Genomic DNA, 20,810 nt, shown 5'->3' on the forward strand with positions numbered 1-20,810 from the left:
AATCAAATAGTCATATTCTTAATATAACGTAACTATGCATTAATGCAGTTTCATTCGCTTTAAATAATAATGAGTTCAAATGTAAAATTCAGTATGTATTTTTATTATTTTTTTATTACCATAGGAGCGCATATCAATTTTCCTACTAACTGACAATTTGAAGTAGTCAGAAGGTTAAAACTCAAGTGGACTATAATCTTTTGTAATTAAATTAAAGAAAGATTAAGACAGAACTAGGTCCTTAAATGATTTACGTATGATGTCTTTTCTTTATATCACAGCGGGCAACTGAGCTTGTGTTATTACAAGTTAGAAATTTTTGAAAGTATAGAAAAAATTTCTATTCTTTCAAAAATTTCTCATTTATAAAGCATTTCAATGCTATAAAACTAAAAATTAAATTAATCACAAGTTATTGAATTAAAAAGTAAAGGATTAAAAAGGATTATCGACAGGAATAAAAAATTGATTGGGAAGGGGGAGGAAAAGGATACAGGATAGATCATTAGCTGATGCTATATTTTCCTAAATTATGATGATGCTTACCATCAATTGACACGTCTATCTGTATATTTCCTACAGCCTACTGGCGTGTATGAAATATACTAATAAACAAGCTAATTTAAACAATATTGCATGATCTGTTTATGTCGCATTGGGCAAACACTTAAAATGTTTGGCACTCCCGCTGATCGCAGCCGCTAGCCACTGCGTTCGTATTTGCGGCCTTTGGGTTAGACTACTCTCTATTTCATTTCCACCAGTACAAAGAGAGATCTGCATAGACCGGAATGACTGAATATTTATGAGAACCAAATACGTTTGAAATCACTGAGAAAAGCTGGTTTATTTTAAATTGTAATTTTTAGTCCAAGTTTTTATGACATGGAACATAAATTTTATAAGGGAACGCAATTGAGTATTATGTGTTCTGGTATTAAAATTCTGTGCGCACTCTCGCAGCGTTTAAATCGTCGAGTAAGTGAACAAAATAAATACAAACGTTATTAGGGGACGTGTACTGTACGTACTTCGCAATCAAGTGAACAGCTATCAGGCTGTCGGTTCCTTGAAACTTCCTGCAGCTCGCTTCCTAATTTTATACACCATTTATTTTGTAGCCTCATCGATGTGTTATAAAATTTTTATCGGAGCGTTTTATTTTGATATCGTCGCCCTGCATGGATATAATTATTATCTTGTCATGTTGAATTGATTTAAAAAAAAACAAGGTTTAATTTTTAGTTTTATAGCATTGAAATGCTTTATAAATGAGAAATTTTGAAAGAATAGAAAAAATTTGATCACGAGGCAGGATTCGAACCTGCGTTTCTCGTTAACGTTAAAGTTAACGAGAGGCTAGGCGTTGCTACGGTTAGGCAAGAAACGCAGGTTCGAATCCTGCCTCGTGATCAAATTTTTTCTATTCTTTCAAAATTTCTCAAAAACAAGGTTGCTAAAAATAAATGAATGGGAATTTCTATTTATAGCACGTAAATACGTTCATTTAATTTCTACAGTTTCTTCTTTTAAGATTAGAATATATTAGAGAAATTATAAGACCGTATCCAAATACGTAGACATTAGGCATGAAGACCAATAAAAAATATTTCCTTTTTACATTTCAAAAGAAATATCCAATGCTTAAATGTTAGATTAGAATTATGAATAATGTATTATTGTTATTTTGTTGCAGGGGATTCGGGTTCATCACATTTGGCGATCCCGCTAGTGTAGATAAAGTTTTAGCTCAAGGAACACATGAATTAGATGGAAAAAAGGTGAGTGCATATATATATATTTTATAAACACAATGTATTTATTTTCTTGCCACTATTTGAATACTTTTTGTCTGTTATAAGTCATAACGTACAGTATTCTGTATCCCTTATTATACATCTGATATACTATAATTATTCAAATAATATTGTGCCGCTAAACCGAAATTATATCTTAATTTAATGGTGATCCATGTTTAATTCAGTCGGTAACTTGTAATAAATTTATTATTCTAGATTATTTTTTATCAACTATGTATCGGTACTATACATAAATTATATTTCTTTATTATTTAAGTTATTCTCAGTAATTTGTTATTATATATAGTTATTCTCAGTATATTTTAGTACATCGCAGTGAAATCAGCGCAATATCATTTTTGCACACAGTTTTTTATTTGACTGCCTTTACGTTTACAATTTTAATTTTGCTGGCTACTTAAAATTGCGCCGTAAAATCGTAATGGGAAAAACAACAATTGAAAATGTTGCTTTACCTCCGGAGAGGTGAAAATATTTTATGAACACGTATACTTAATTAAGTCATTTTTACGAAATTTACTCTTGTTCGGAACTTATAAATGATATGTCCCTTTCTGTTCAACTGCCTAAAACATAACTTTGTTTCGTTTTTAGCGTTTAAGCTGCGATGTTTCTTCTCAATAAAACGTATAAAATTAATCAAGGACAATTTGAAATGGCCGATTTATTGCCGGCTGTGATGCTTTATTTTATAGAGTTCAATGTCCATTAATCTTAGTTTCAAATGTATTACTTCAACCGACGAATGGCTCAACTGTTGCGAGTGTTTTACTATCGCGCAGAGCTATTATTTCAATAAGCCAAATATTTCTGCCAAATCTCGCTGTTCATATGTGTGTGTCGCACACACACGTAATCGTTTATGTAGATTGCAGATAATGCTCATCTTTATATCTCTCAAGACGCATTACTTGCTTCTTTCCGAGAACTCTCAACAGATGGAGAAAAAAGTCGATTACTATCGCTCGCCACGAAATAATCTAGATAAATTACAGAGCCCGGCGTTGTTTACTTTGATTAAATTGTAGTCGACTGCCGGAAGATTAGCCCAAGCCTCACAAATCGAGCGAAAAGAGAGAGCGTTTTCTCAATTTACATAAAATGAACGCGAAAATCGCGATTGTACTTACATTCAGTATATATTATTTTATTGCTATTTATAGTTCATAGTCATTATTGTTGCTTCAGATTCAATATGGATTATAATTTATTATTAAGTGCACGAATTGTTATATGTAAAAGTTGTTTCGAGCATTGCAATATTACATTGGCACCGCTATTATTATTTTTTTTAATTGAGGATTTAAATGAAGAAATAAAAAGAAAGCATTATATACTGGCTCCTATAAGTGTTCATTTTGTTTATTTTGTTTATCATTCACCATTTCGAGCTGAGGTTATGTGAATAATGTGCAGCCATGACATAACATATAAAACAAATAAATTTCCTCCCTCTATTTATATACCCATCGTTCAAGTGGGATAAATTAATTCTTAATTGATATTGATTTCAGTAAGGCTATAAAATTAAATAGCACAGCAGTTATATAACTTGCATGAAGCAATGAAATAATTTAAAGGTAATTAAAATGTTATTAAAGTGATTGCAGTTGTTGGAACAATTTTCTCTTAAGTACGTTTATTCTCTAAGACCATTTTTAATTACCTGCTAGTAATGAGAGCATTTTATTATAAATTTTCATGGATAAACAGTTTTGCTTTATGCAAATGCTTCAAAACTAGTGTCTATTCCTGTCTATACTTGGGTTGAATAATCTATATTCATATTATACGTGCTATAAGCTATATCCATTTGCCTGTCACAGTTTCGCTGCTAAAACACCGTACCGATTATGATTAAATTTGGAAGGAAAACAGATGATGATACTTACGGGTCAAGTCACATTCCAAACAAAAACGGAAGAGGTACCTCATTTCGACCGTGTTTTTTTATTTACTACCCCAGAACTTTCGACTATGTTAACGGATTAGATGAAAATTTTTACTTTTAAAAGCTGGTGCTTTCGGTCGTCACATTCAAATATCTAGTTCTCTCTCAAATTTAATTCAATTCGCTTAACTCACAAATACACTAAACAAAATGATTAAGCTACACATTCATATATTGATTACAATACACCTCGCCCACGCTGTTTCGTCCTTCAAGTGTAAGTAAACTTTTGCCATTTATATTTTATTAAGAAATATTGAAACTTTATTTTTCCAACGAAGTTTGTTTCGAGGCACATCGATTGGAAGCGATTCAAGCAAGTACATTTAAGTTATCGTATGAGAATGGAATTCCATTTACACACACTTATGAAGTGTTATGTGAATATGAGTTTAGTACGAATGTTTTATTATAAACATTTATATCGTATCGTATATGATAATATCGTACATCGTAAATGCAATAATAAATAAACAATAAGAATCAGGATATTATGATAAACTCATGAAATTATTGTCTTATCACCTCGATCCTTGATCAGTGCACAAAGTTTGAATTAAATATGCCCATATACAGAAGTTCAAAATCAAGAAAATGTCAAAGCAACTTTACACTATACTTTTGATGCGACCGTTCTTCATACATAACGCATTTCAATTGATTCTATATAAGAAGTTATATAAGCTTTCGTTCCTTTAGAATGATAACACAAATTTGGAATTCAAGGTTGAATAGAAAACTTAAGCGTGTTATTGCCATTTTTCTTATATAATCAGGAGTTGCAAATATAAATGAACAATCCATTCAAACGTAACGCAAAAAGAGGGGTGTTTAAATTTTGACGTCAATGTTTTCTGGGTGTGCGTATGTGTGAGTGTGACTGCACGTGTCATTGTAGCTCTCAAGCGAATGGACCAATTCCGATGCGGTTTTTTTTTTCATATGAAAGCCAGTTTAATTACAGATGATTCTAAGTTCTGTTTAGTTAAGCAGCAGTGTAAGATTATCGTCTCTGTTCCTAAATGATCTAAGGCATTTTTAGCAATCCTCGATTTTTAGCTTCTCTCACGCTTTCATTAAGTGACGTTAAGATCTGGGGTTTTTTTATTATATTCATAATTTGCCTGCCCTTTACGAACATGAAAAAACTATTACAGAAATATCGAAAGAAAACTCATACAAATACCGAAGTACAAGACAAAAATGATTTCTTAGCAACAGTTTAACAAAAGATGTATTATTAAACGGTTCTGGATATATATACCGTTGACGTGTCCTAAATGTGACACAAATATCTCCTCCGATCTTAGCTAAATGACATTTACGAACATTAATATATCATGTCGACTTTTAAAATATGTAGCTAGAGAATTTTGTAGAAAATCGCAATTTTATATTACGCTGAAAGCTTTGATATTATATACGCTTAACAATATAGTAAGATCGATACAGAGTTTTGTTTGTTATTTGAGGTCCGTCGCAAATAATAAATGTTGTAGGATGAGGGCGAAACTGTACGAAAAAAATAAAATAAAAGTTCTAGAAACTTTCATTCACAAAAGGGGATGTAATTTTTGAGGTACATATTTAATTTACAAAAAAATACACAGAGTGGGGAATTGTAAAATGACATTTTTAACTGACAAGTTATTAGCATGAATTTGCGATCAGTCATTTAAAATTTTAACTATCCTATTGTGTATGTAGTTGAAATATACGAAGGTGTAAAAATTCTAAGAAAATAATATTCACCAATCATAGAGATGCATATATAAAACGAACAAATACATAAGCGCTTAATTAAATTCCGATGCGTATTTCGCCGAATCACGTTCGACTTTAACGCATTTAATTCGCCATGATCATAAATTCATATTGCCACCTAACACGTTCTGCGCTCTGTGCCTGAATTCGAAAACGCTAACTACGTAGGTACTAGTCGTCGTCCATGAAAATAAAATGCTTTTCAATGCAGCCATTGAAGTATGTTACCGTGCAGCTGCATAAATTTGCTGTAGTAGTACGCCATTTGAATTATTGCATAACTTGTAAACACGCCTGAGACCAGCGCTTGCTACGAAGACGCCTTCATTTTTTCGTCTTATCGGCTCCTTTAAAAAATGGCGCGTACGAGCTGAATGCAGGAGGAACCTAATTCCTTTGAAAGGATATTCCGTATGTATTTCCGTTGCATCAAAGCATTCGCCATATTTTACATAGCCGTTTTAAATTATCATAACTCTTAAAATTATATACTGTATTCTAGGAAGAGCTTGTTGAATCGCATATTAAATTGTTCCCAAACTACCACGTTTTAAACTATTTTCATATTAAAATACATTTCATCATAAACATATTTTATAAAGAGCTTTGCAAATGCATGATCTCAAATAAAAACGGTTTAATTCAATATTTTATATTCAAGTATATCCTAATCGAACAATTACTAGCATAATAAACGCTTGTGTGTCCACTACGTAACAAAGCCGGCGTGTTTTTGCACTGGATTACCCGTTTAAACAATGCGAGCGGCCGGAACACCAAATAAAGGGAAACACTAACCGAGGCCCGCGTTATTCTTCCAAAATTAACTCATAACGCCAAGAGCTGTTGATTTTTTTTCAACCGTAATCTGCTTTAACGGGCAGCGGGCCAGTAGCTCTGTAAATCGGCCGCACGCGACCGCCGCGAAATGTGAATCTTTAAATGTTGAGCATACATTTTTAATGTCGTTTTAATGCCCACGCCTCGGCCGATTGTGGCAACAATTAACGTTATAACGAGTTCATTAATAATGGACTATTCAAAGTCCGTTTTAAAATAAGCTTTTACTGGTTAAGATAACTTTTAACCGCAAATGTATTTTTTTTAACTGCGCTTCACGTTATCGTTGTACAAGGAATGTTATTTTTTGTGAGTTCCAACTCGAGACTGTAAAATCCCAATGTTTTTTAAAAAGGAGTCACATCTACGCTGCGTTGAACTTAATGGATAACGTTGATGAAGTTACTAATTAACATAATGTGAGCATCGATTCACGTTTGCTTTTTATGCAATTGATTTGCTATTTAAATTGACAGTTGTTCTTTATAAAAAAAATGAATGTAAATGTATGAACGGAAATGCAGACCATATATAATCTATTGAAAACGTTTTCGATACAAAATGATACGTCACATAAATGTAAAGTATTAAAAGGAAAAACAAGCGCTCTATATGCGAATCAGCAATAATAAGTTAAACTGTATGTCCCGGGCCCACCTGAAGAGATTGGGGTAAAGGAATGCTTAATATAGAGTCCCTTAGCACGGGGTCCCCAATAATAACACCGACTTCGCAAACGTAGACAACTCTCTGTTTGTGGTTTTATATCTCGTACCGTATTTTTCTGATAAAATATACGTGCACGAGATTCCCTTATATTGGATATTTGAATTTCGCTCGCAGAAACTTTAATTTCCACAGATTTGAATATCAAAGAAATTCAGCGTTTTGAAGTTTACGTCGCATTTACAAATTGAATAGCATATTAAAATTTGGATGGCGAAGTCCGGTTGACAGGCATATTCATTGTATGCAGGAAAAGTTTCTTGCAGTCGTGTCTGCGATGAACTTCACTCGGACATCAGGAACCGGCGTGGATTCAGTTTCACAATAGAATAAAGTAGCATCGGAAGCTCGTTGGAGTTAATAAATAATACAGAAACGGAGTGACATGCGCAGAGTGCAAGGAGCGCCCTAAGTCTGTTTTGACTGCAAATATCTGCGCCGGATGCCTGTCTGTACTTTTTGACGTGGATATATAAATATTCTGGAAAGTTCCAGAGAGGTCAATTAATTATATATTTTTTTATTATTATTCAAATTATGATGTACTTTCTAATGTAACCTCAAATTGAGATTTCAAAATTGTAAAGTAGATTGTCTATTAAAAACACACTTTTAGTTGTAATTTTCAATATTTGTGATTAATTTCACATTCTGTATCCAAAGTTTTCAGTTTGATAATTATATGAATACTCTTATACATATTTCCTCTAATCAGTTATGATATATATCAGTTTATCATTTTGCTAATAAATAAGTAATTTGAAAGCATAAGATTTTAAGTGTGTTATTACCTAACATTGCATTTAAATTCAGCCGAGACTATGACGTCACATCCAGAGCGAGGGTAGCTTCGGAATCTACAAATAGAGTCGGAGTTTCGAGGACAAATAGTGCGTAATCTTTGTCTCCCGAGACCACTGGCCACATCGCGTCCAGCTTTTGTTCAATCAGAATTGTCTGATAAGCTCCAACTGTCTTGATTTTAGCTGATTGTAACTAGAATTCAATAGAGTTTGCATCTAAATCAACTAAATGTTCTCAATCTTCAATTGTTTGAACATTAAAATGTTCGATTAGTTTGTATGGTATATTAACATCTAAATCAAAGTACCGTTTCGCAATATACGGCGCAGAAAACATACAATGTAATATGACGTCATCATAAATTCATTGAGATGATACGGGATACCGATTACCTTTTGTTTGTAACCCCCCTTGGTAAGATATCAAATGAAAGAAATCAATCTGTGGTTCCCCTTAAACGATACCATCAATACAATATGACTAATGCTATTATATAACTGGTAATAGTATAAAAGCATCCGAGAGGAAGCTTGTTTGAGAACGGTTATGATACATTACAAATTAATGTTACTCGTACTCATTATGTTATAAGGGCATTATAAAGATATAAGAATTATGACAAAATAAAATTTAAAGCGTCAAATTGTTAATTAAGTTGTTGTCACAACTATACTTGTTCATATTTCATCTCAGAGACAATTTTATTAAGAAGATAATGTTATAATAAGTTTGGAAGTTAGCTCGTATTTCAATTACTAAAGGTATTTCACTTACAGTATCATGTTCTCGATGTTCAACTGATGGATAAGTTTTTCTCCACCATTTGCCCGTTCCAAAGTATTTAAGGGAAAGTAATATCTTACAGAGTGAAGGGAAAATACTTCGGTTGCATTAGGTGTGAGCCGTAGGCCTTAAAACGACAACGTGTCGGTTCCCACGCGAGCTCGGGTAACTCGCAATCTCATTTTTCTCACAGAATTAAACCAGTGATAAAATTCTTGAGACGTCGCATGAAAATGTGCGTCACCTGCCTTGCATATTTATGTGTGTCCCAGTAATGACGTTTGTCGAGCCTCCCCAGCGAGGCTTCATTACAACCTGTCTCCGAGGGCGTTAAAGCAAAATCCTACTTTATAAACAATCTGTGTCAAGTGTTTTCCAATCGCGTCGAAGCTTGTTTGCATATTTCTTTATTGAATGACTAAAAGCTATAGCAATTAAAACAATGCTACGGGCTACGATTTTGTTCAAGTGCAAATTAATAATCACCATGAATATTCATCACATTTTATTTAATTCACCTTTAAATTCGTTGCTGTGAAATAAATTTTAATGAAGCCTTACGTATTGGACAACGATTTTGTCACTTAAGATATTATAGAGAAGGCACGTAGTACCAACAAAATTTGTAAATAAATAATATTAGGTACTCATATATCTTGTGTGGAGTAAATATTGTTGTTAATTTAATTGTAGTTAGAGCGGGTGCACACGTGTAGCGCCGGCGCGACATACCGAGCCGCAAGTCGCGTTGAGCACCAAATATTTTAGAGGGAATGGTACGGAATATCGCAATAGCTCGCCCTAATCTTGAGCCAACTCAAGTGTTGCACCTGCAGCCAAATTCGTTCCAATTAGGAGGAGTTACAGTACGCGTCGCAGACTGAGCGGCAAATGATGCGGTCCCCACTTAAAGCGACCGGCACTTATGCGACGCCCGTCTGCGCGTAAATAAATTCTGTTACCGCGTCTAGTGCACGTCATTAAACTTTCTTGTCCTTGCCACCGCCCGTGTGACGTGTGTTAATTATCGAGATTTTACAACACGCCTGCTGATTGAAATTGCATGTTCTGAATGCTAGTTTCATTAAGCTTTACCCATAGTTTCAATACGGCGAATGCAATTAATTTTAATTGCTTCTAATAGTTCCGCGTATTGCTCCCATGATCACGTGCCATCATTAAAATGTCAAACAATTAATGTGAATTTCCTGAAATATCTTAAAACATTGTTTAGCTTCAAACATTAGTATCGAAATGCAAAGGCTTAAATTTTAAATTAATTTTGAAAGCTATTTTAGTATAATGGTTAAGTTAACTGTTAATGCATTTAATGTGTGCTTTAAATTCTTTTCAAATACCCAAGTATTAGATACACCAAGCACATCAATTAAGAGTAGGCTATATTATCCTTTTGTATGATATTCCTTGTAGTAACTAAGTAGAGGCTTCATAAATGATTAGCTTCGATTTTTGAATTTCTTTCAAACTTACTGACATGGGAATTTTTGTATACTTTTTCCTATTAAATGGTTGTGCTTGAGTATTAACAAGATAAACGTTTCTGGGTTATCCTTTAAATTTATGGGTTCATTATTTGCTTATTATTTTTTAGAAATAATAAAGTACAATCAAAATATGCATAGTATCGTGTCTGACTTTCAACTGTCTAATTATCACGGTAGATAATATATAGCCTGGTCTGAAGCACAGCTAAAACTAAGTAACAGTGTCCCAGTGTTTGACTACGAAACCTTCTATATATAAATAAAAACAAATAGATATACTTATATTATTTCTGTTGCCGCTATAACAATGAATAATATAAAATTCAGGCTAAACAACCGTCGGCATAGTCGTAATATGGATGCGTGACGATTTTTTTTGCAGTGGCTCTTTAGCTTCTCTTTTCTTTCTTCTTCTCTTATCTTTTATTTGTAAGAACCCTTAGTTGAACGAGTCCGACTCGCATTTGACCGTTTTTATTATAATATTGAATTATTGTTAATTTAATCAACCATTTTAATGTAACCATCGATAAGATAATGATTATATTTCTATGATAGAAGTTTCCACATAGCGCCATCATAGATACAATATTTATTCGCCCCGAATTCGCTCGTGGTACAAATATAGCCTATGTTACTTAGCCTCAACTGCAGACTTTCTAATGGTGAATGTTTTGTGTGAAAACATTAGAAACATACATATTATTTATTCCCTTTATACTATTAGTATAGATAGCGATAATAACCTGACAAAATTTTCTACGATCTACACAGCACTAACGAAATTACACAGTCCGATTTATCATAAATTCTATAACCCGATAGCCAGTTTATTTCATATCAAGTGCAGTTGCTGTGAGGATCAAATAGCAAGCATACAAGATAGCCGTGCGAGATCATTGAATCCATTTGTATCGTGTTCAAATGCTAAGGTGCTACTGAATCGACACCGGAGCTCTCGTACATACAATATTACTATCTATTTAGATATTAATAAGATGTAATTTGCCATAACACTATAGTAATGCAAGCTGTCGCGTATAAGTTTGCAAAATTTGTAATTAATTAATGTGCGGGTTTATTATTGATTGAATAAACACTAATATTATATGTTGCACTTATAATAATATGTTTTATTCTTATTGTTTGTACTGAATGATGAGGTAAAATCATTTGTTATATTTGTATTTGATAACTTTTTGCTTAAATTTCAAAACTAAAAAAATCGTGTTAAAACGATTTAACAGACCGAGGCAGATATTTTATTATTTACAAATGATTTTAACACTTACCATTTACGAAACAAGGCCGAGATATGATTGAACCAAAGACTGAATACTTGATTTTAATTGTAATATTAACTAATAGTCAGTCAATCAAACCGGGTCATCTCTAACCCTTTATGTATGAATTCTACTATTCCATTGTTTTGCATGATTTTATTGAAGTTACATATATACTATGTTATCGAGGACTAAGGATAAGGTATCTGAGAACATTACTGGATTTTCAAATTGATATAATTTATCTCGGAGTAAATACAAGGACTAGGCAATGTAATAATTAGCTGCGTCGGTTAGGTTTGTTGTCAATCCAGAACCAGTGAAACTATTTGGATGAATTTTGTTTTATAGATAGATATAACTTTGGGTAAAGAGATTGAGTAAGAGCAAAGAGGTTATGAAGGTGAATACAATTTGGTTTGGAAGAGTATACAATTTGGTATTGATTTATTTTATGTTGAAATTAATCAATGAAAAATGTTGTATGAATAAGGAAAGGCTCATCCGGGTTATCTGAAAAATACACGAAAAAAGGCACAAGGATAGCTAGTTTTTCTTATAACATAGATAGAAATCAATTTTTAATTTATAAACCGACGGAATTTTTCGTTACTTACTACTTTATTTACTTATTTCTAGGTAGGCTAATACTTTACTATGTAAAATTTATTTTATAAATGTTTAAAGCACGCTTCAGAATAAATTTATATATACTGGATATACTTATGACAATTATAAGCAGGTCTCATTGAGTTATTTTTGGAAACTAACCCTTTCCTAGGCTGTGTAGGATTAAGACAAAACTCATGTGATATTTGCGCAACCAATGGATTATGTTATTAAGGCCTTGTTCTATATAGTAAGAGCACCTAGCCGCATATATATTTTAACCAACTAAGCTTAGGTGTTATAGCCCTGTATAACGGTATAAATATGGTCTATTGTTATTATATGTTGTGTTATAACTAGCTTTTAAGAAGAACCCAGGGGGTTCCTATTGCTGCGGGATTTTCGATATAAAACCTATTACAATGTTAGTAACCCAATACAAATGTCCTTCCTTTGGTTTCAAGCTATCATGGGAGAATATTTCATCAAAATCGATTAAGTAGTTTACGCGTAAAGAGACAGACAGGTAGAGTTACTTTCGCATTTAAAAAGAAGGATCAGAAAAATTGCAACATGCACAATTCATTCCCTCGATTGCATAAGTGCCCCTATTAAATTATTTATTATTCGTCGATATGAAATAAGAGACAGTTTCGGAAATTACCATTTCAATATTCGTATGGAAAAGCAAAATGATACTCAATGCATTACCCATGAACCGTACAATGAAAAACTACACGCGACACAAATATCGACTGTTTACTTAATATAAAATTTAACGTAATCGACGGTACGACGAAGCCATCGCGAGTACATGAGGCGACATACCCGTATCCTACCAGTAGTGATATCCCACTAATGTGCTTTCTCCTGCAATCTTTTCTTGCGATGACACGCTAAAATTTCCACCGCTGTCAAATATCGAATGTAACACGTAGCGATTAGGGTATGTTTTTGTATGCCTAAATACATCGACTTAGGATAATTTGAAGTTTAAAAGCGGCGATGTCAATCTTTATCGCAAGGGAAGTAGTAGGTAGGGGGAGGTCGGCTGCCAAGGAGGGTGCGCCACTGCGTCGATTGTAATCACGCAAATGGTTCCATATCAAAACGTCACATTCGTAGATATGATATCGATGTTTTGCTGTCAATATTGCGTGGCACAGGTTGGCCGAGTTTTTATCTGCATTGGCTGAATAATATGTGAAGCAATAATTTCGCCGTACATTTTTAATAGCGCTATTTTTAGGTGCTTTTATCGCTAATCACATTCGCATTTACATTGTATTTCAAATTGAATACAGATTTACAATATTGAAAAGAATTTAATGAATATTCGAAGGAAATTTAAAACAATAGTAATTTTATGTTTTTATTATAACGGTTATCTTGAATCCTATTATTTTTTTTGGATAAATATCATTGTTTATTTGATATACATCCGCGATATTAATTAAAACCAAATTTAAGCAACCAAATATAGGGATAATTTATTTAGCGAAAAGCACAAACAAACCGAGAAATTCCCTTGAAATATTATCCCACTCATTAGTAAAGTAGGAAAACTCAAAGACTCTTAAATAATTTCAAAGTAATTGAAGCTCCAGAAGGTAATGCCCTGATACCCAGAATGGGGCAGTCTTTAGCTCCCTTTTATTTTTCTATCGACACAGGCTGCCGGCTAGCCACTGACTGCGATCGCTTCCATTAAAATAACTCGTTAAAATTTATCATCGACCCGCTTAATCGCTTTAACGCCACCATCTGGGGTTTTATGATTTTTCTGCTTGCTCTGTATACTTTCGCGGTCATTTTACAACGTTTACAAAATTGCTTGCGTGTCTCGCTTGAATGGTTATAAATTTATTTTCAATTTTTTTCAATAACTGCCGGTGATGTATTGCCGATTGAGGTAATAAAGATAGAGCAAGTTTAAAATGTGTTTAATAAATTCTTAACAAACACGTCTTCATTTATTTATCACATAACCAAACGAGATAAAACAATTTTCATTGGTCTTAAGAATAACGTTTTATTACATTTAATGATCAGAAATAATAAAACACGTTATAAAATTAAACGTTGCTATTATAACAAATAAAATAAAATGTTATTATTTCGAAAATTATAATTTCCATAAAAATAAAATACTCAGACGAAATCCAATTTAATCAAATCATGTCGGATTTTCTGTGGCTGCGTTATTCCGCTGAGCGCTCAAAAGATAATTAAATAATTAAGAATGTATGAATGATGCTGTAAAGCTGTTTCTCTGATATTGTAATAATGCAGTCCTCTTGGGCGAAATCTTTTAAATTATTCTCTCATGCTCGGTACGTAATTACGCGGACCTGGATGCCTACGGCTCGCGCATCTATTGTGAATAACATAAAAAGAACTTTAGAAATTTGTTAGAACTCTACTTGAGTAAGTTCTTCTCAAATTAAAGCACAACTATGAAGTGGTCTAGCCATAAAGGGTAACGCACTCAAATGTCTACAAAACTGTACGGCACTCGAGTGGATAGTAATTGCATTCGAAGCATAATTATAATATAAGTTATATAATAATTGAATATCATGCACGAGTCGAGACAGACTACCCACAACGTCGATTAATGCTTGGCACACGCTTTCAAACGCTGTTGAACTAAAATATCAAACGACAAAAAATCTAAAACAACGGCACATTCCCAAAATGACTGCTCATTCTACAAAATGGTCACCGCGAGTAGAAATGAAACGTTTCCTTGGAAAATGTCAAAGGTTTATATTTTGCGTTTATAACGGTCAGCAAACGCGTCGAGATAGGAAAAAAAAGGGCTCAAAGCGACCGCTGGTTGCCGAGAGAAAATCTGAGAGCTTAAACAGTGGCACGTATGAAATAGTGGCGCTCGGTTACATGAAAAAGACGAGAGGAGGAATCGAGTGACAGGACCACGGCGCAGGATTTTCACTGCGATGCTTTTTTGCTAGCGGGATTTTCGGAACGGACAGTGCAGCCGCACAGGGCGATGGGAATTTATTACGCGCGCCACTCCTGCACCGTGATTAGTTGGCAAAATCTTGAGTGATTTTTTACGACGTTAGGGTGTACAGCTTATGTAATACGATAAAGCTAACGTTTTTGTACCACGGAAGTATGAGGGTCTGAAAATATGGATTCATATGATATTATTATATAATTATATTTGAACTTTGTTAATACCGTTCACTAGTTGTCGTTTGGTCTTTATTTTACAGTAATTATTATTATTTCTTATTTTCTATAAGAAAACACACTAATTTTATCGTATAAAATCTTTACCTAATCTGTACATATATTATTGATAATTGCACATCGCCCAAATGATAATTCTAATTTCCACAAAAAAAATGCAACACCAATAATTTTTCCTTTATTTTAATAATATGTGTAAAACTACAACTTTATTAAGTAATTATATTTTCCTTCAAATCTATCCATAAATATGATTACGGAATTGAACTTACCCCGACGCATATTAAAAATTTATCTCTATAGAATTGTGAACAACAAATAAATAATACGCAAACCATTTATTTTCAGATTGACCCCAAAGTGGCCTTCCCAAGAAGAGCACATCCTAAGGTAAGCGAATCATATCACTCCATCCTTGCGGTACAACATAAACCGAGGAGCCAAGCTTTATTAAGCTCATTGATATTAAATTTTCACTGCGATACTACAGCAAACTAACGACATATTGTTCAATGTGAAATCCTGGTTAACACCGCTTGTTTATTTTCAAACATTTACACAAAATATTATTTTAGGCTGGACATAACTCTTGCTCGCTATTAAGATGTTGGCTTATGATGCATAAATAAGTGAGGGATAATAATTTAGTATGCGGGCTGTGATCTTGAGACCGACCGTGCCCTGGACGCGCCGGGCTGATTGAATCGCGTAATTATGAATTTAGTCTATTTCCCTCATCTCTTAACTTTATTATAATTTGTGTAACTCGTCTAATGAATATTACTTGCTTGTGTTTTTCCTTGTTTATTTTTCACACGCCAACGGGTTTTATTCAAAGCAATGTAGTATTTTGAATAGCATATTGAATCGTACGTAACGTGAGTATTTTTATACAGAATATAATTGATATAATTATTCCATATACGGGTCGGAATATTGTAATACCTGAAGGGATAGTACCTTAATATTTTAGATAGGAAATGAGACTCAAGAGAAACATTGTATCACTTATTAAAATCAAGAAATTACATTTAAGGATTTTTAAAAATTCCCTTATCATACCCGGGAATCGAACTCACGAAGTAAAATATGTTAAAATGTCACACCGTACTTCTATTGCATCGATCGTTAGTGTCATATATAAGGATGAAATCCCTCTAACAAACTTGATAAACCTGTATAAAACGAATATCATACTAGACTATAAAGGTTTACAACAATTTCACTGCATTAAAAATATTTGCGAAGCGTATTTTCTAAAGATGAACAAAAATAATAGTGTTGCACAATTTACATTTATAAATTTATTATATTACTTTGCGCTTCAAACAAACTTCCTTAGTTGAATGCACAATTTCCGCTCCAGACAATTCTATCTGACGAATTTCCTAGATAATGGGAATACTAGGGGACGCGCTGTGAATGAGATGATTTCCTACCTATATGAACAATTTGTATTTGTTTATAAGTATGAAAAACTAACCACTACATTATGCCAGTTTATAAAGAAAATTCGTAATACTAAGTTAAAAGCAGCTTTTCATTTGAATGTTTGTATATTAATTCAAAAGCTTTGTAGATTCAGGCGGTATGACCTATCACTAAAGGGGTCGACCGCATCTAATGTAATTTGGTTTCAGATGATACCTCACGTGCATTGCGTCGTTTTTACAAACACTCATAACTCTGATTTAATCTGAATCCAGTGGAGAAGGTGTCGTCTCATTTTGTGTAGGTTTTAGTTTGAATGCATTAGGGAAGGAGAAGGTTCGATTTACAATTCAAATTATCGTGAAAGGGAAAGGTGATTCGGTCGCTTCATATTAACAATTTTACGATAGGAAAATATCTACGAATACCCAAACATCTGTGCGTGGATTTTGCGTGCCAATAAATTAATGTTAAGACTTCGAATCCAAAGCTTATCGGTCCGATGTTTTTGTACAGCTATAAATAAGACTTTTGTAATATTTCATGTAAAAATTGTATGTAGCATCTGGTAAATAAATTGTAAGCAGGGATTTTGTGAGTAAATGTTTATTACCTTAAACCGTCGATAATGAAGCGATGATATTGTCAGCGGGATAATTGAAATACAGTCTGTGATAGTACAGTGAATCTAAAAACAAAACCGCGGAAAGAGTCGGCACGCTAGCTCCTTCTTTTATATGGACATTAAACGTGATGGATGGTTTTAAAACATCACGTTATATTACTCCATCCGGGCAGCCCGTGCGGTGTTGCGTGGCCGGTCAAAGGGGATGCCGGCTATGCGAATTACATGAATACATTAAGGGAGTACTACCTCATACATGTTAGGTACACTATAATGCTCACGAATAAATTTGGAGCATGCTCCTTCATCACAGTACTACTGAACGGCGCCTATGTATGTAAATTATCGTGTTCTATTGATCTCACCCCGATATCGCTACTTGACGTTAGACTGTTGGCGTCTATAACAGCAACGAATGCTCCACTCGCTGACCTGTGTAATTTTGTTGGAAGGAAAATGATAACTTTTTTGGTAAGTGTAATTAATCGCAACGATAAACGATGCGCAAAATGGGATGGTTTTGTCCCGACGCTTGCGGCCTGAAATTCAAATTCGTGATTATCGTACGCCGCCGCGTCTGCGTTCCTTCTAATGCAAACAATAGAAAAAAGGGGACATCGTTCTTCAGGCGCAAACTAAGAACAAAACAAACGAATTTTTAATATCGTCTTTATCGATAATTGAGACTCTCGCAAAAACCTCTTATTTTGAAAACTTTTAAGAGACTGAAAGAGGAATCGAGGGGGAAAATGGAATTGGAAGAAAAAACTTTTTTCATCTTCTTTGTTTGACATTGTCAGTAACTAACTTTTTATTTTCACAGTAGATCTATTTAATTTCGAATCGGTTCAAGAAATTTAATTGTTAAACATTTGGCTAATGACTGCTAGACTTTGTGACTTAAGGGAGTTCGTGAGGCGCGATCGCTTTGTTGGCTTTTCGATTCTTCTAATTTGTCATCAATAAATACGTAGTTATATTTTACAATGGGAAGCGAGGAGAGAACAAAGGCTAATATGTCATCGTGGCCAAGTTAATTGACGCGGTTTCCGCACTGTCGCGGCGGAACGCAGACGTCAACGTTTCCTCCAGTTACATATTTATATGCTGTTCCCTTGTTTACATTATATATTACCAACTTCAAGCTCTTAAATTCGAGATAGAGTAGAGTTAACCATTACTGTGTTGCTTTTCTTAGATTTATTTATAATTAAATAAAAAAGTGCATTACAAAGGAAATAAAACGTCTTTTTTTTACAATGAATTTTAATTGAAAATATCGAGCGTTAAAAATTTATCGACCATTTTATACAAATTAGGTTTTATAAAAATAAACGTAAAAGACCCTTTATCAAAGCTCGTGTCCACTCAAAGTTCAGTACAAATTCAATTAAAACACTAATCGAGCCCGAAATGGTCGCCGAAATCGGTAGTATTTGTAATCACAGTGGTGCGAGTTTATACTCTTTAATGGACTTTGCAGAAGTAGTTCCAACTCTCCTTACGGGTAAGATATTTGAGGAAAAACCCGCCACCTACCACACCAAGTGTAGTTGGTAAACTATGTGCTTGTAGGGGAGCGTGTACACTAATCGACTTCGCACTTTCTCCACAAAACCTTCGGGTATGGCGGTAAAAATACAGTGCGCGCTGCATAAGCGGTGACAACATGACATAATGGTGGTCAACTGACATTCCATAGAAAATAAAATACTGCAATTGATGAATATTTATTTTTTGTAGAGACAGTTTCTATCGAAATAACCTTAATTTGTATTCGTAAAACAATAACAGTTCATTCGGTTGGTTGTGAAATCTTCAGAGTCGATGTCATCATGAGAAAAGGAAATTGAAACGCTCTGTCTACATTATTGTTATTAACGTTATTAAAATTATTTCCTATCTGCAATTCTTAAGAAATCAAATGTTGAATAAAAATGTATTTTATAGGAGAGAATGTTCCTTTAAAATTACGCAACGCCTTTTATAAAGTCATTACGCTATCATACATGGTCCGCGGGCTCAGGAGTATGATTAAAACCTGAAAACGTTTTGTCGGTGTAATCGCGAGTAATTTAAGTGAAGAAAGCCGAGTTTCCGACTTCCTAAGTATTTTGTGTTTTCTTTTTTAATTACTTCGTTTTAACTTTGTTGTCGGGCTTTAAAAGCTGACTGACAGCCAAATAACAAAGTTCCATGTAACTATTAGGGAGAGTTTAATGAAATCGTAGGCTTTTTATGCGATAACACCTCGCAATAGGTGCTTTGAATGTCTAGAAACACGAAAGCGTAGTGACGTTTTTTTTTGCGCGGTAAGTCGCTCGTTAAAACTTCCAATGTACAATTAAAAATTTTCACCAGAGAAGTGTTCAAATTTTATTCTGTAACAGTGCTTACGTTCAAGTGATTTTCGTTTACTTGCTTTTTAACAAACTTATTTAATTTCGTAGGAAGCCGAACAGATTTTTGTTCACATTAACATAGTGGCAAGGCAATGCTATTCGGTTTTTGTGTAGATTTCTCGCGCTTCGTTCAGTTCATTACAACTAAAACGCTTTAAACAATAACGTCATGTAATACAATAAACTTTAGTGTAACAATTTTGCCGCAAATTTCCAGGTAAATCCACACCTCGTTCTCACGCACACATTTCTGAAGATTATTAATTGCGGAGCGGCGAATGAACAATTATGTCCAACAAGAGCCATAAAATGTCGCTCAGCTAAGTCCAATAGTGGGTCGTTAATTAAAGGTAAAATACGAGATATATAACATAGTCGTGAATAATGCGAGTAGCGGCGCGTCGGCGTCGGCTGCAGCTTCAGTTTGCGGTCGCGCGACTTATGCGCCGCTGGACGGTAGTTATGAGCTCCGAGCCGCCCATAAGTCACTCCTAACATCTGTTTCATCATTCCACTAACTTACCTTCATTACGGCGAGCGGCATTTTAGCTGATTTCCCTTATCGATGAAGTTGGATCTTTATGGATGAGGTGGGAAACTAGCGCACCACGTACATATTACTGCGTCCAGCAATTATGCAAGCCCATATTTTTCATAACGAAGCTTATTTTGCTCGCAATTCTTTAGCGAGATTTATACAATTTTCAGTGTAATACATGAGCAATGTTTAAATAATTTATTACTACATTTATGAATGTTTGAGACGATTAAGAACTAAATTTAAAAGGTCACATAAACTATGATCTAAATAAACGAAAAGTATAATCTAATAAAATACTCATATATCTACTTGATATTATAACAAGACTTTAAAAGTAATTCCAGAAAACGGATGGTTAGAGCGGAGTAGGAACTCCCTACTAATCCTTATCTATATTACTAATATATACCACACCTCTGAGTGGTTCGACGCCACTAAAATGTTCACCCTTTTAATACCTCCACAATCGCTCTCACATCGAGTTTAGAAACCGCTCTTGAAAGCAAA

General features: G+C 33.9%; 1 protein-coding gene across 6 annotated transcripts in view; it reads left to right on the forward strand.

Moving 5' to 3' along the window:
• LOC119835109 (RNA-binding protein Musashi homolog Rbp6) overlaps positions 1–20,810 on the forward strand; it is a 382,679-nt gene that overhangs the window by 157,784 nt on the left and 204,085 nt on the right. For all 6 annotated transcript variants that reach the window (XM_038359748.1, XM_038359746.1, XM_038359744.1 and 3 more), the window contains exons 4-5: positions 1,697–1,781; positions 15,653–15,694. In XM_038359748.1, the coding sequence (XP_038215676.1) occupies positions 1,697–1,781; positions 15,653–15,694 (127 nt within the window). The remainder of the gene's footprint in view (positions 1–1,696; positions 1,782–15,652; positions 15,695–20,810) is intronic.

The sequence above is a fragment of the Zerene cesonia genome, chromosome 20 (assembly GCF_012273895.1).
Source record: "Zerene cesonia ecotype Mississippi chromosome 20, Zerene_cesonia_1.1, whole genome shotgun sequence".
Classification (NCBI taxonomy): Eukaryota; Metazoa; Arthropoda; class Insecta; order Lepidoptera; family Pieridae; genus Zerene; species Zerene cesonia.